At 33.6% G+C, this 16855-nt stretch overlaps 1 protein-coding gene and 1 pseudogene across 1 annotated transcript; one reads left to right on the plus strand and one right to left on the minus strand.

Annotated features, from left to right (window-relative positions):
- Positions 1–1061: 1061 nt before the first annotated feature.
- LOC137722067 (probable sugar phosphate/phosphate translocator At3g11320) lies at positions 1062–5986 on the plus strand (annotated as a pseudogene).
- Positions 5987–6965: 979 nt separating this feature from the next.
- Positions 6966–7280, minus strand: LOC137722068 (large ribosomal subunit protein eL13z-like). Its single transcript, XM_068461057.1, has one exon. It carries the CDS (start codon positions 7278–7280, stop codon positions 6966–6968), a length of 315 nt encoding a protein of 104 aa, XP_068317158.1.
- Between the last annotated feature and the right edge of the window lie 9575 nt (positions 7281–16855).

The raw sequence follows: 16855 nt of genomic DNA on the forward strand, positions 1-16855 counted from the left end.
GCACCATTGTAATTACAATGGACATTTTCCAAGAAAAACAAAATAGCTCGGTTGTAGTTCATCAGCAGCAATATACAGGTGGTGTGAAAAACCATTGATTTTCACTGATTTTGGGACAGAGTTTGCATTTTTTTTTTCTAGGAGTCGAGTTGGGTATAGCAAAGTGCAATTTTCTGAGGGAAGCAAAAGATGTATGTGTGAATAATTCTTTTCTAATTACAATGGTAAGAATAATGAATCTTGACCGTCGGAATTCCTCAAATAAGCCTTGTGTTGGATTATCTAGTGCGATTTGCACCCTCACAAATTTTATTTGTGTACCACTACATTATGCATTCCACATGCAGAGTGCAACAATACACAAAGGTAGTGTGAAGTGCACTCTTAGATATTTATTATTCTGTACTATTCAATGGAGACATTACCATTCTACAGTTTCTGACTACAACCAACCCAAGCCAATAAGGCTCCTCGTAGGGATCGGTGGGGAGCATCTACTGTAGCAGCCTTACCCTTAGTTTGGTATGCAGTAAAGGGATGAATCTGGTAATTGTGTCGATAGCTTGTTGTGCTTTTGTATACTTCATTCTCTCACTTTTGGCTGGAAAAAACAATTTCAAATTACTGGCATTGTAGCCAAATACAGCAAATTGGTGCACGCTCACTAATCAAGTACCATCCATTTGCCCTAACACTAAACACCAAATGAAAAACAAGTCCTAATCGGAAAACCAAACCAAAGTTTCCAGCTTAACGTTGTCTTTAAGAAATATCCGAGGCCAGTAATCCACGTCTTAAATTCTTAATAATAATTAGAAGTTAATTACAATGTTAACATCCTCTCTGCTTGCTTAAAGAGTGCAAGTTCCTCCCCACAAAGTACAAGCCAAAATGTTGTGAAAAACGGTGCGTATTCAGTCTCCCACCATATTTCAACAGTTCAAGCTAACACTCACCTGAAAAAACATAAAAAGCATCAATCTACATGATTAACACGTCGCAACATCAACCGTCCGATGACAGAAAAACAACCATCAACCATCCCATGGACGACGGTCGGGATGGTCGCTGCATGGTACGGCTCCAACATCGGCGTCCTTCTTCTCAACAAGTACTTGCTTACGAATTACGGCTTTTAGTTTCCAATTTTCCTCACCCTCTGCCACATGGCGGCGTGCACTGTGCTCAGCTACGCCGTCATAGTTCTGATGGAGGTGGTCCCACTGCAGAGGGTGACGTCCAAGGTTCAGCTCGCCAAGATCTCCGGGCTCAGTGTCGTTTTCTGCTTCTGCGTCGTTTGCGGGAATGTGTCGTTGAAGTACCTCCCTGTGTCGTTTAATGAATCCGTCGGCGCCACCACCACCTTCTTTACCGCCGTTTTCACATTATCGATCATGAAGAAGAGGGAGGCTTTGCTTACTTACACCGCCCTCATTCCTGTTGTTGCAGGAGTCATCATTGCTAGTGGGGTAATCCAAATTTATATGAGAATTATTGGTTAAATAAATTACAAGTCCTTTTTGCTAATTTTGGAAAATGAACACGACAAACATGATCAACACAAATTTTGATACGAGAGTTTCAAATGTCCATGCATATATACCGCTTAAGATTAACAAAATCGACGACCTTCAATTCAACACCTTCGATCATTTTGTTACACATGTTATGCTTTGTCACGGTCGTGTTGATTTTCTTATTTCAGCAAAAGAGATTTGTGATTGTTTTATATATTGGCCAATTTTACAATTTACTCTTATTTTCATCATCACTTTTATTTTATTTTATTTTTGATAAATTGATGAAAATGTCTTTATTTTGGACAATTGAGCAAAAAATGTTATGTTGTCATATTATTAATTAGAATAATGAAATAAGTACGACCACATAATATAATACATTATCTATGTTGCATTCTTCGACATGTACGAAATATTACAAAATCAGATGAAAATAAAATGAGATTTTGTATGAAGATTTAAATACTGACTGCCATGTTGTTATCTTCAACATCATATAAACTGTTATTTGGTTGCAGGGTGAACCAAGCTTCCATATTTTTGGGTTTATTATGTGTATAACAGCTACTGGTGCAAGGGCATTCAAATCAGTGCTTCAGGAAATTTTGCTTTCCTCCGAAGGGTAGCATTTCATTTTCTTCCTTTTTGTGCTATCTCATTTGTTTTGGGGTGTGCTATCCATACCCTCCTTTTTACTTCTCACACACTTCTTGTTAATTTATGTCCTTTGATTTCTTTACTTCAGTCGATCCAATGTCCGCAAATTAAAAGGCTGTGTATCCACACACCCCTTTGTTTTTTGGCTTTTCACTAGCAAGTGTCATAACACTTTAATTGATAAAGTTGTTAATATGTGACCAACATAGCGTCGTTATTTGATTTTGATTAGTCCAATAGTTAAAATTTGTAAAATCGTCATTTCAACTAATTTCTCAAAAGAGTAAATTGTCATTTGACCTCTTGAACTATTACTTCAATTGAAATTGACCCATGAACTATTTGTTTTGATAAATTAACACATTGACCTATTTAAATTAGTCAATCAACCCCTCATCGTCAGATTCGATGAAATTTCATCAACTTTTCCATCAACACTAACACGACTTTACACTCAAAAGTGAATCACAAGATGGTAACATACCAGTATTTGATGGTACAATGGATGAAATTCTATCTAATGTGGCGGTGAGAGGTTAATTGACTAATTTCAAATAGTTTAAGGGGTTAATTTACGAAAAAAATAGTTCATGTGGTCAATTTCAACTAGGATAATAATTCAGGGAAGCCGAACGACATTTCACTTGTTCTGGAAAAAAAAAAGGGTTCTTTAGATATAAACCCTTGCAACTCTTATTTCCTATATAAAAACCCACCTAATTATAAGCATCCAAATAAAACCCAAATTTAAAAGTGATTGCCATGTAGGAAAGTAATTGACATATTAATACAAAATATTTACAACTTGTACCACAATATTCAAAATAAATTAATAAATATTATTGCTCACCTTAATTACAATGAACAAATAATTTATTGCATATTATTACCCCTAACACACACATATATATACATATATACGTTCAAATGTATACAGTACTACCATAAGCTCAATATATATATATATATATATATATATATATAGTACTACTATGCGTTCAAATATATGTATGTATGCACAGTACTACATATATGATCAAACATATTATACTAATTAATCTACCTATATGTAAATTTATGATGAGCAAATAACATATATTTTGTAGGTATTTTATCTTGTATGCATCATCATATATATTGGGCACATTTTATTATTATATGTACAAAATAATGGGTAAAATAATATTGAATAAAATAATAATATATTTTTTTTATTTAGGTACATTATTTTGTATACATTGGGTTTGCTTTATTATGTAGGTAAATTATTTTGCATGTATTTTACATATAGTGGCGAAATTATTTTGATTTTTTTTAAGCAATCTAACATTTTAAAATTCGAATAGTAGGTGCACTGAATTAAATAACATTTTCTGTAGGTAAATTATTTTGCGTGAATTTTTACGTATACCAGCCATGTTTTTTTTTTTTTTTGTTATATATATGTGTGTGAAATCATTTACCTACATTTATATGTAAAATATAATTTGTTGACTTAACTAAGCATGTATTATTACATATATTAGGCATGTTTTGTTGCTATTATATATTAGGCAATAAATTTATTGTTTTTTTATTTTCGTAAAACCATTAATTCTCCCTTACAATCTGTATGGAACTAATTGTGTACATAAAACATTCAAATAGGGGTGTTTTGGGCATCAAAAATTTTTAAATGTGTAAAGTCAAATATAATTAATGAATTTGCTGATGTAGAATCTAGTTAATGAGTTTTATTTGAGTAAAAAACTTATGACAGGTTTTATGTAAAGAAAATTAAATTTCAAGGGTTAAAGTCATATTTTTAGAAGAAAAAACCCTGACGAATTTTCAATGTAATAAGAACAGAAAAATTTAATTCAAATTCAATACTTTAAATAAACAAAAAATTGGAATGGAAATGTGCGAGAGATGGTTGTGGCTTTGCTTGCTCTGTACGTTTATATATGTAAAACCCTAATTCTATGAGCCGTCTCCTGTTGGGCTTCGACCCACAAAGAACTCATACAAAGAATTTTCTATGATACGTTTTACCAATTTACAATTGATTTCCAGGGAAAAACTCGACTCGATGAACCTGCTGTTGTACCTGGCACCGATAGCAGTGACATTGTTACTTCCTGCAAACCCTGTTGATGGAGAAAAACGTGATCGAAATCACAATGGAACTTGCTCGGAAAGATATCCGACTCATTTGGTACCTCATCTTCGATTCTTCTCTCGCATATTTTGTGAACTTGACCAATTTCTTGATCACCAAGCATACAAGCGCTTTGACCGTTCAGGTGAAAAAAAAAAAACAAAAAAAAAAAAAAACATATTTCAGTTATCTACTTCTCGGAAAATTCTTCTGTACGGACTGTGGTAAGGTGCAGTCGCACAAGGCCCCGAATTTGAAGGGGCCCCCAAAATTTTTGTCATCTAATCTAATATTTATATGTAATAATGTTCTATATTTAAAAATTTCTTTTGTTATGTAATAATGTTCTATATTCTATATTTAAAAATTGCTTTTGTTATGTAATAATGTTCTATATTTAAAAATTGTTTTTGTTAACACTTTAAAATTTCATTGTGCACTCCTTATAAGCGTATTTTTTTCCTTTCTAACACCTTAAAAATGGTATTCTTTTTTTTATTTTATTATATAATAATGTTATATATTCAAGTGAAACTTTGAAGTTAGAAATTTTGAAGTTTTTTTTCTTTCCTTGTTTGATTGTTTAAGATTGAACTGCTTTTAATTATTTAGTGAACGTTATATGTAACATCCCACATCGCCCAGGGGAGTGATCCTTATATGTATATTCCCATCCTTACCTAGCACGAGGCCTTTTGGGAGCTCACTGGCTTCGGGTTCCGTAGGAACTCCGAAGTTAAGCGAGAAGGGGGCTAGAGCAATCCCATGATGGGTGACCCACTGGGAAGTTGCTCGTGAGTTCCCAAAAACAAAACCGTGAGGGAATGGTAAGCCCAAAGCGGACAATATCGTGCTACGGTCGTGAGTTCCCAAAAACAAAACCGTGAGGGAATGGTAAGCCCAAAGCGGACAATATCGTGCTACGGTAGTAGAGTGGGCCCGGGAAGTGATTCACCCCGGGCCGGGATGTGACATTATATTTGTTGCTCTTTTAACTTATTATTAACTTTGAAGTTAGAAATTTTGAAGTTTTTTTTCTAACACCTTAAAAATGGTATTCTTTTTTCAATTTTATTATATAATAATGTTATATATTCAAGTGAAACTTTGAAGTTAGAAATTTTGAAGTTTTTTTCTTTCGTTGTTTGATTGTTTAAGATTGAACTGCTTTTGATTATTTAGTGAACGTTATATTTATAGCTCTTTTTACTTATTATTAATGAAATTTTTAAGTGATTTTTTTCTAACATCAATACATTGTCCTACCTTTTTTAAAATTATCTTAAGAAGGGACCCTTTCATAAATTTCGTACAGGGCCTCCAAAATCTTAGAGACGACCCTAAGGTAGGTCACACCCCTTGTGTGTGCGTTACTGTATACAACAGTCCATACAGAAGAATTTCTCCTACTTATGACAATTTAGGGTTTTAACTTTCAAAGTTTAACTGTATAATTGGTATTTATATTTATTTAAAAAAAAAAAAAAAAAAAAAAAAAAAAAAACAGGTGCTGGGGAATGCAAAAGGGGCAGTTGCTGTGGTGGTTTCAATTTTGGTATTTAAAAATCCAGTGTCGTCCATGAGGATGGTCGGCTATGCACTCACCGCTCTTGGAGTTACTTTGTACTGTAAAGCCAAGAAGAGGTATAGTTGGCTTGATTTCGATTAATATTATACAGCGATTAAGTGATCATACAATCAATGGAAACAAAAGATGTATGCCTAAATATGGTTTTGCTCCCGATTACAACGGTAAGAACAACGAAATCTTCGTCAGAATTAGGCAAATAACCCTTCTAATAACCAATGTTCTAAAAATTGGTCTAAGTGGTGAAGGCCCGCCCCGATTTTGAGCAAATCGTTTAGAAAAATCGGTCTGGAGCTAGGCGGCACCTATGCGGTTTTTGTTATATATATTTTTATTAAGTGTGTACTTTTTTCTTTTTTGGTTTCATGGTGGTATACTTAGGTACCATTTGGTACGCAGACGGGATAAGATGGGATGGGACAAGACAGGACGGAATGGAGGTTCCGTGTTATGTTTGATACGCGCAAGATGGAACGGGACAATTGTTTCGTTTTGTGTTTGGTAAGCCCATGATGGAATGGAACCAAAAGATTAAATGACTAACGTATCCTTGTTTCATCTGTTGTTTGGTATAATGTTTATGCTTGGGACGGGACGGTACATTTTTTTTTTTTTTTTGTTCTTTATTTATTTATTTTAACTTGTTCATATTTGAACACATATATGCTTATCTATGATATATTTTTTACACTAGCACATGATTGAAGATATGTTATGCCATGAATTCCATCTTGCTGACCTCAAGATCATGGATAATTGCTTGAAGGTTACTAAGAATGTTGAACCATTTGATCTTGATGTGAATAAACAATTCAAGGGGACTTGGATCCAAATGCTTTTAATCCACATCATTCGAAATCAAATGCAAGCACAAATAACAAAACCCCAATATGGTATCAGAAATAAACAGCAATGAAAGCATCTCTTTAACTTGGATTGCTTAAGTTTACAAACTCTAAAATTGATGGGTACAAGAAACAAATCCCGCAGTTAGCAGATGAAAATCTAAAACAAAAATCCTTCCAAAATGAAACCCGACACCAAGTGCACATCAAGCTCTCTATTTCTTCTCTTCCTTTTCTGCCTTTGCTGCCTTCTTGAGCCTAGCACCAATATGGCGTGTGTTCATCTTCTCCACACGAAGTTTGTCGTATGCCTTGAATGATTTCAACTCATTGGTAACCTTCACAAGCTCAACTGTGGGCTTCTCACGTGCAATTGGAAGGTAGGGGCCTTGGAGCTGGGTGGCATTGGCAATTTCCTTTGCAAGAGAATCATCAGCCTGTAGCTTGAAGACCCTCGAGAGAACGATTCTTCCTACGATGATCAACATAAATTCCAATGGTTGGTTCAAGTTTCTTTGGAATCCCAGCATATTGGTAAGTAAACAAGGTAAACAACTTGTTAAAATCATCACATAAAAGCTCATGTGTTAAACCAGACGCAAAATAAAACACAAAAACTAATCTAAGAATTCCAAATTTAGGATCATGTTTATATTTTTATGGAATTTGGCGATTTGCAAATGTTTCGAAACTGAAAAACAATGTGTATTTTATTTATTCTTGTAACACTTCATCTTGTAATCAACTTCAATAAACTCGTACAATAAAAGATGGATCAAATCCAACACAAACAGACCACTTATCAAATACAATTCCCAAGCACAAGTTAGACCAGTGAAACCAAGAAAACTAATTTATTTTCTCTATTCCCATTCGAACGTAACTACTTACACATTTAAAGTTCATCGAACCAAAATTTAATAAAAATCCTTAAAACCAAGTCCCCAAATTTCCCAAACCAAATAAAGCATAAACACTATTTGAAAAAAGGCTAGCATTTGTTACACCAATTTACAGAATAAAGGCATGCATGGCTGTACCCGCTCAACCATCATGCCATGAAGTGAGTAACTAGCTTGCCTAACCACCAAGTCGCCCCTGCACAAATTCTTAATAAAAGGGTAGCCCTACGAAGGGTTGAGATTAATCTTAGGACTGGCACTAGATTGCTGAAGGGTGTAGAGATGGGAGAATAATTAATATAGAGATGAAAAAAAAGCTAGCTTTTGGATAGAGGTGGCTTAACTTAAGATGAGAAAGCAGAATCAAAGCTAAACTCAAATCTTTTCATTGCCACCTCAGGAAAGGCAGAAGTTAAACCAGAGAAACCAAACCACAAACATACCATTACTGTCACGCCCCGATCCCGACATACGTCTAGGATCGACACGTGACGTCACTCAAATACTCGTATATCTCACATACCCCGTCTCAGAAATATGGCAAATTACAATTCGAGAATCAAATTGCAAAGAAATTTTTCGTTTACCTTATGGCTGCATCTAACCTCCTCGTTAGACTGCCTACATACCCTCAATAGGGATCAAGCCATTCGTAGTTCACTTACACAAAATCAGACGTTATTCCACTAAATTCAAGTAGAAAAACATAGCATTCCTCAATCATTTATTATAACATGACAACATGTAGTTCCTGCACTCAGGCTACATAATCAATCCCCATGAAAACATGATTTTTCTCCCAGCCAACATAAAAATCATTAAGTCTCATCATGATATCGCAATTCACAACACACATCATATTTAAGAGCCGACTAACACAAAACCTCCTCTAGCCACATTAATTAATTAAATAATGAGATCAAAGTAAAACAATCATTCTCATATCTTCTAAATTCATACCTTATGAAATCATAATCGAATCATAGAAAATCCCGAATGAGTCACTTAGACGTCCAACATCTTTTCTAACTCAATTCACAAGACTCTCAAAACCATTGACACAAATATATATATATATATATATATATATATATATATATATATATATATATAACTAAGGCTAGAGTGACACAATTAGGCCAAGCCCACTTCTCCAAACAATGGGATTTTAGGCCACTCCACGAAATTCAACAACCTTGGGTTCCGAACCACTCAACGAAACCAAACCAAATATGATCGCCTAAAAATGTACCATGTACAACTAATCCTCATCACCTCTAGAATGCGTATGGTCCCCCATCACGGATATACCAAGCAGGACCATAGGCATAAACTCATCGTGCAGGCAGTGATCACCCATCGCGGGTATACCAAGCATGATCACCTCTGAATACATATGGTCCCCCCATCACGAATATACCAAGCAGGACCATCCATGTACCACAACTACGTGGTGCAATCTCATCATCACACATTACACATAATTATATGCATACATGTTATCGATTCCACATATCAACCAACATCAAGTCAGATGGAGCACAACACAAGGAATTCCCTCAATTACTATGTCCACTAAAAATCTAATAAGGTAACTAACTCATCTCTTGCCTTCCATCTCCATCTCATGCTAGGTAGAATGCCAAGTTCAAATAGATATACAGTTGGTAATCATATCCAAATAATTATCAAACAATAATTAACTACCATAATCGTCATAACATTCATCATAATTATCGTTCACATTATTAAAAAGATAATCAAACATATATATATATATATATATATATCACAAACATCATTAAAACACAAGCCAAATCATAGTTAATTACCATAGGTTTATGGCTAAGTATATAAAATTCACATTTCAATAGAAATCACATTCTAAAACCAACTCACATTTTCATACTAGTAAACATGCATATTATTTCTCAACTATGCAATCAACATCGTAAGGTTCTATGCCTATGCTTCGTAACCTTCTTTCTCTATCCTTTAATAAACCAACCTAAAGTTAATGGTTTTCAAAACACTATCGCTTCACTCTTGCCACTACCCCTTTTTGACATGTATAAGCGGCAAATATATATATATATATATATATATATATATATATATATATATAAGAGAAATTGGTTCGTTTACCATTGATTTGAATATAAATACTCGTAAACAATCTAAACTCTTAAACCCCAACCAAACACACTCAAATAAGCACAAAATTAACAAGGATGTTATTTCAACTAGAATTCCCTTCTAGGTCTAGATGCTTGGTAACGAAAGAAGCATTTCATAAATCAAATGTCACATATCAGAAAATTTGACTTTTCCCAAAAATTCTCAAATTTCACAAGAATGAAGATTTCAACAAGTAGAGTAAACTTTAAACCTGCGGCTAGGGCCAATTTGGCCTGAAAACATCCCAAACTGGCCATGAACCACCGGAACCCTAAGGTGGGTGTTCTTCAATTCGACTTCATCGGTGTTCTTACGCCCTAACCACCAGTTGGGTCTTGTTCCTGGGTCCAAGGAAAGTTGATTAAGGGTGATGGTGCATGGTGATACTCACCGAAATGACGAATCGCCATCGAGAACTCCCGGGTTCTCCGGTGGAGTTCTACCTGAATTAGACCTTAAAAACCCTTGATTTTTGGTGGAGATGGAAGGAGGAAGATAGATGAGTAGGTTGCAGGTGATGAATGGGTGCAAAACGCCTGAAAAATAAAAGATTTTGGCCTGAAATTGGTCGGGTCGAAAACCCTCTTTTTTTTTTTTTTTTTTTTTTTTTTTTTTTTTTATGTGGGTGCACGGGTTGACAAATGAGGGCGGAGAACTTTTTCTCTCCTCTCCTCATTCCTTCTTTTTCTAATCCCCTTGCCGGTTCCCTTAACCCCATTTATATAATTGGGCCTTTTACCCTCTAGTGGAAAATTAAATAATTCCCACAATCTATGGTTTCACAACTTCAAACGTCCGTAACTATACTGTTATAATTCGGACTCGCAAACGGTTTTCGCCTATGCACTCGTGGCTTCGAGACCTATTTGAAAACGTTACTTGTGACCTCAAAAGGTCAACGAGTAAATAATAATTTTCCAAACTTCACTCTTCGTAACTAGTTTATTTGAAATCTAATTCCAAATAAATTAATATAAATTCTCGAAAAATAAATAAAATCTCAATAATACAAATACGTAGATTATAACAGTGAAATCCGGAAACGGGATTTCACAATTACTCTGGTCATTTACTCTGTGTAGATTTACAACCAAAACATAAACATCCCACTAATCAAATACAATTCTCAAGCACAAGTTTAACCAGAGAAACCAAGAAAACTAACTTATTTTCTCATAATCATCCTATTTTCCCAGAAAATTGAAAATTTCCATGGAAAAATCAAGAAAACGAAAAAGAAATACCCAATTAAACAAGCAAAATTAAAGATCTATAGAGATCAAGATCGAACCTGGAGATGTAGCGGCTACGGAAGAAAATTGAAATTGAACCTGAAGATGCAACGGCTACGGGAGAAGATCAAGATAGAACCTGGAGATGTAGCTACTACGAGAGAGGATGAGGATAGGATGAGGAAGAAGGCTAGGGGAAAAGGCAGCGGCAGAGAAGAGAAGATAGAATTTTAGGGTTTGTTGATGGTGTAAATATTGAAAAAGATAAAGGGCATTTTTGTCTTAAAATGTTATAATTTTGTGTTCCACGGATGTGGAACCAGTCGTTCCAGGGGGTGAGGTGGAATGAAAAATCAGCCAAAACTCGTTCCCTAGGACAGCGCGTTCCACGATTTTTGGTGCACCAAACATGGGACATAACGTCTCGTCCCACTGCATTCTGTCTCGTCCCATGTACCAAATGATACCTTATGGAAATGGTGTACCTAATTTGCAAATAATGGATTTACAAGTTCATCCAATAGTGAAACGAATTGGAGCACTTTTGAGGGGATACATACAAAGAAAATAAATAAACTAGATACAACAAGGTTAAATAGTTTTGTCTATGTCCAATCCAATGCAAGGATCATGATTCATGAATAAGAAGAATTTAGTCTATCATCCAAATCCTCCTTATTATGATTATACGCTTATTTCTTTTTAAATATTGAACTTTTTAGACGTATATAATTTGTGTATTCTTCTACTTCTATTTTTTCATTTTTTCATTCTTTTATTATCCATACAAGTATATATTTTTTTAGGTGTAAATAGACACTTATTTACAAGATATATAATTAATTTACATAAATCTGTCTATGTGCTAGACCCTTACCCACTGCCTGACTAACGCCTAACGATTTTTAGAACCTTAGTAATAACTTATATGAAGTTGTGCTACAACTCGAAAATTAGGTGGAACGCGTGTAGTGCAGATTCAAAACTCTCTAATGGGTTAGATGTGATCTCGAGGGAGTAACATAAAACCACAACAAAAAGGATACGGAAAGTTGACAGGCTTGGCGCCTAGTGAGTAAATGAGTTATATACGAAACAAACTTTGATTATTATCATGTGAATGTGATGACAAAAATGGATTAGGATCCTAACCGAATTTTTTTTGTGGGAATCTGAATGATTAATCAATCGTGTCCGTTTATAGTATATTTTTTAGCAAGAAATTCATTTAAATTTTTTATTTAAAATTAAATGTAAACAATACTTAATGAAAATTGACTGCACAATGTTCGATGAACGAACACCATTGATTGATCAACCAAATTCGCACAAAGAGAATCCGAAGAGGATCCTTATTCGACAGTAATAAACGCATGAAATATGGAGCCGTTTAAGTTGCTATATTTGTCCAAGAAAGGATTGTTAACAGCTTGCCAAACTGGGCTTTTGAAATCCGATTTTATCATAAATCCAATTGCAAGATAGATAGGAGTCAAACTTCATATAAGCCCTTGTATGTTTTATTCTTTCATCGATCTCGGGCTCTTTTTACTTTCACATTTTCACACATCCTCACATGTAGTAAATTTTCAAGCTAAATTCGTTGACAACACAATTTGGATAACGTGGAGCACATGTAACCTTTTGGGCTTCAGACATAAGAAACTTGAGGATTCACTATAAATTAATTAACAATATAAAGAATAACTTAACCTTTTATAAACGCTTGTAAACTTTTTTCTTTCAGAAATGTAAAACTCTTTTACTTTTATATTTTCAAAAAAAATTTAATAATAATAATCCACAACGCACAGGGGTGGGCGTTGAAATTTTGGGAATAGCAGACCTGAACGCGAAAGTTTTTTTTTTTTTTTTTTTTTTTTTTTTTTTTTGAGAACAAGGAAAGTGCATTCTAGGGCACAAAGGCCAAAGAGAAGACAAGAGAGCCTACGAAGAGGCAAACAACAAACAGGAGAAAGCAAGGAAGGCAGTGAAAGGAGTTTGTTGTCGAATTTGCAAACCCATACACATGACAAAAGCAAACGTCCATTCATTTCATGTTGGCACGATTCCACATATGAATGAAAAGATTTCACGCAAGCAAACAGTTGCGCTGTGATGCATGCAAAGGAATTGGACTCGATCCGGATCTATTTTGTGGAGTTCCTATGAATCATTACATTTTAGTCATTCATCGTATATCGTGAGATTAGAAATTATTTAATTTTTTTATTTAAAATTAAACAGAAATAGTATTTGACGAAAATTGATTTCACGATATACGATGAACGGCTAGGATGTGGGGATCCCTAGGATCCCCACAAATTGGATCTGGAGAGAATCATTTTCGAGTATTTATCAAATATAACCAAAAATTAACTTTTAATTTCAAAAATGTCATTTTTTATAAAATAAAAAAAAATCAAATATATTCAAAATTTCACTTAAATAGACACAAATATCCTCAAATTTAACAATTAAATAAATTAAAAGCTTTCTAGCTACTGTCGCCTCAAGCTCCGGTCCAACTTCACCTTCGCTTCTACACTCCACCACCACAACCCTTTCCACTTCGACCCCTTCATCACCAACATTGAGCGCCGCCACGATTACTGTAAGTGGGAGCAGAAGAAATTCAATCATGCCTTCAACGCCTTTTTTCTTACTAATATCATTTTTAGTTTTAAATATAAAAATAGTTTTTAAAGTTAATCCACATGTCATTATATGATTGTATTTGTGAGACTCACGTGGCTCCACATCATCACACTAATAGAGCAATTGACAGATTTTTCACAAAAAAACTAAAATGATCACGATGGACAAATTCAAAGAAAGACTAAAATGATTCACGATAGACAAATTCAAGAACACTATTATTGATTAGCATTAATTGTTAAGAACCAAATTAAGGAGTTATATCAATGTCACGAATCATTTTGGCTAAAAAAACCTTTAATTTATTTGATTGTTAAATTTGAGGGTATTTGTGTTTATTTAGGTGAAATTTTAGATATATTTGAAAGATTTTATAAAAAGTGACATTTTTGAAATTAAGGGTTAATTTTTGGCTATATTTGACAAATACTCATCATTTTCATCATGCAACTACCTATTTTGGATTGGAATTTAACTTAGCTTCTCACCCGATATATGAGGAGGAGTTTTTTTTTAATACGGAGTAACATTTTTTTCTCTTTAAATTCTCTCCCCCTACTTCTCATCCTCTCAAATTTTCTTTTTTATCTTTCTATTTCTATAAAAAAGTCAACACAAGATGTTAACACTTAAACATAATCGTTCAAATGAGAAGAGACTGGGGGGGAGAGAGATTTAGAAGGAAGAGAATCCTACTCCCTTTAATATGTCTTGTTATTGGTTTACGAAACTTCTTGTTTATGATCAAAACCGTTCATATTATAAATCACTTTAGAAGATCATCTCTACAAAAAATTAATAAAAAATGAGATGAGATCGTTTAGTCATGAACTAGATAAGAATAAATAGTTCGGTACAATAAAAGCATTACAAACCGTCTATTTATTTGCTACAGTTGATTGACTAAACAACCTTATTTTATGATTTTTTTTCCATAGATTATCTTTACAAAGTAATTTATAATTGAACAATTCTAATAAAAAACACGAAACTATCTAGATCAGTAACAAAACATCTTGAGAGGAACTCCCTCCTCAATCTTAAGAAGCCAAATTTTCACCTTTTGAAATATTCAATTGTTCATCTATTTTATTTCATAGTTATGCTAGTGACAATCGTTTATGCACCCGTTTGTGAGTCTTATCATTTGTTGATCCAATATATGGTCCACTTACCTCATTGGTGGACAGACCCAGATGCTTGTAGACAACGAGTTTAACTCTCTCCTTTTTCCTAAGTGCCTTAAAGTCATGTTTGATATTTCATTTGAAAAGCCAAAATTGCTTTCAATAGCTAAGAAACGCTTTTGATTGCGTTTAGAATAAACAAACTTGTAAATGCTTTTGACTGATACAAGTACTTTATGAAAAAGCACCTTTCAATTTTAACAAACTTTTATCGTGCTTCTAATAATAATATTTCTAATAAAAGCGCTTATTAGCATATAAACCTTCTAAAATGTAATACCAATTATGCCCAAACCCTTTTAACATATTAATTGAGTCCTTGCAAGTGACCCTCTACTACAGTGGTGGAGAGGAGTGTTGTCATTTCATCACACATGAGTTAGAATCATGTCGGCTTCCTAATCTAACAGTTAACCTAACAAATCTATCGTTTGGCAAAAAAAAAATATTGATTCCTTACTTGCATCCAACCCTAATAATCACCTACACAAAAAATTTTAAAGTAATGCGGAAAATGAAATGCTCCAGATATCTTAACCGATGCAATGGTTAGAACTTGATTTTTGTTTTTTTAAACAATGATCTAACCGGTAAAATATCATAGTGTGCACCGTAGAATATCCTCACCTACACCAGAAAGATTTACATAAAATGAGTTGTCATCATGTAGTGGCTCCTATCTAGTAATGCATTACTGTGTAAATTTTTCTTTACATAACAAGATATTATTAAATAAAAAAAGACACGTAATAATAAACTCGTTTTATACAAATTGTTCTCCACACTCCATCTACACGCCCTACATTAACATTTAACATCACTTTTTTGTCTTCTCCGAGTGTACCCGAAAACTTTCATCAACCCACCTGACCTGACCTATTCAAATTGGTCCAATTGGCCACTGCCCCTCACAGAAGTGGTCCATTTGGACTCCATTTATATTCTTATCTTATGCCTTTCAATTCACTTTTTCTTAAAGTTATCAATTCAGCAGGAGTCGTGTTTGAGAAACCACTATTTGGATTTCTAAGTATCAGTCATTGTATTATGTGATTTATAAAAAATAGTCTAAAAAGATGATTTTTTTTAGTATTTTTTTATTTAACGATTTCAAAATAATTGTCATTAACCATCCTTAATGTTGTATTTAAACACTAAAATAATATTTGTATTTAAACACCAGCAAATCATAACCAGGCCATGCCACAAGAATTGTTTACTCAACAACCATATGTGTCAATCTCATTACTATTACTTTAATTGATCATGTTTTAATTAGTCCACCATGATTAGAAAAATACCCTTCAAAATCCTTATCTGGTTCACTGATTCAGATAGCCAACCATAAAACTTCTCTGTATTTGCCTTAATTAATCACCCCCAAAATTCAGGCTAATATATAAATATTGAATAATGTTAGGGAGATCAAATTTTTAAATCAAATTATTTGTTACTAATAGAAAATAAACACGTTAATTAACACTTAAGTAATAAGTCAATCATCAACATTCACATCATTTGATTTACAAAATTTGATTTATAATTTTGGTCTCCCTATCATTATCAAATATTTATTTATTAGATAAAGACGAATTTAAATCATATTATTGCTACTTACCCCGCTCCTCTCACCTTTAATGTAGATAATATCGTTTGTTAAAAAAAGAATTAGCAAGAGGTTCTATCTTCAAACCAATGCATAATTTTAATAAGGTAGTGTTATTCACACGCCCATTTTTAATTATCACACATATCTTTCAATTTTCAGTCGCTAGATCAAATAAATTAAAACAAATTAATGACAAAAAATTAATAAAAGTGTGTGAGAGGTAAAAATAAGTATTTTAATAACATTTTCCTTCTAATAACGTCACCGGTCAATTGAATATTTTCCACGTGTTAAAAATTATCCAAACTATCTAATATATTTGTGTATATGATGTCACTA

The sequence above is a fragment of the Pyrus communis genome, chromosome 17, assembly GCF_963583255.1.
Source record: "Pyrus communis chromosome 17, drPyrComm1.1, whole genome shotgun sequence".
Lineage (NCBI taxonomy): Eukaryota > Viridiplantae > Streptophyta > Magnoliopsida > Rosales > Rosaceae > Pyrus > Pyrus communis.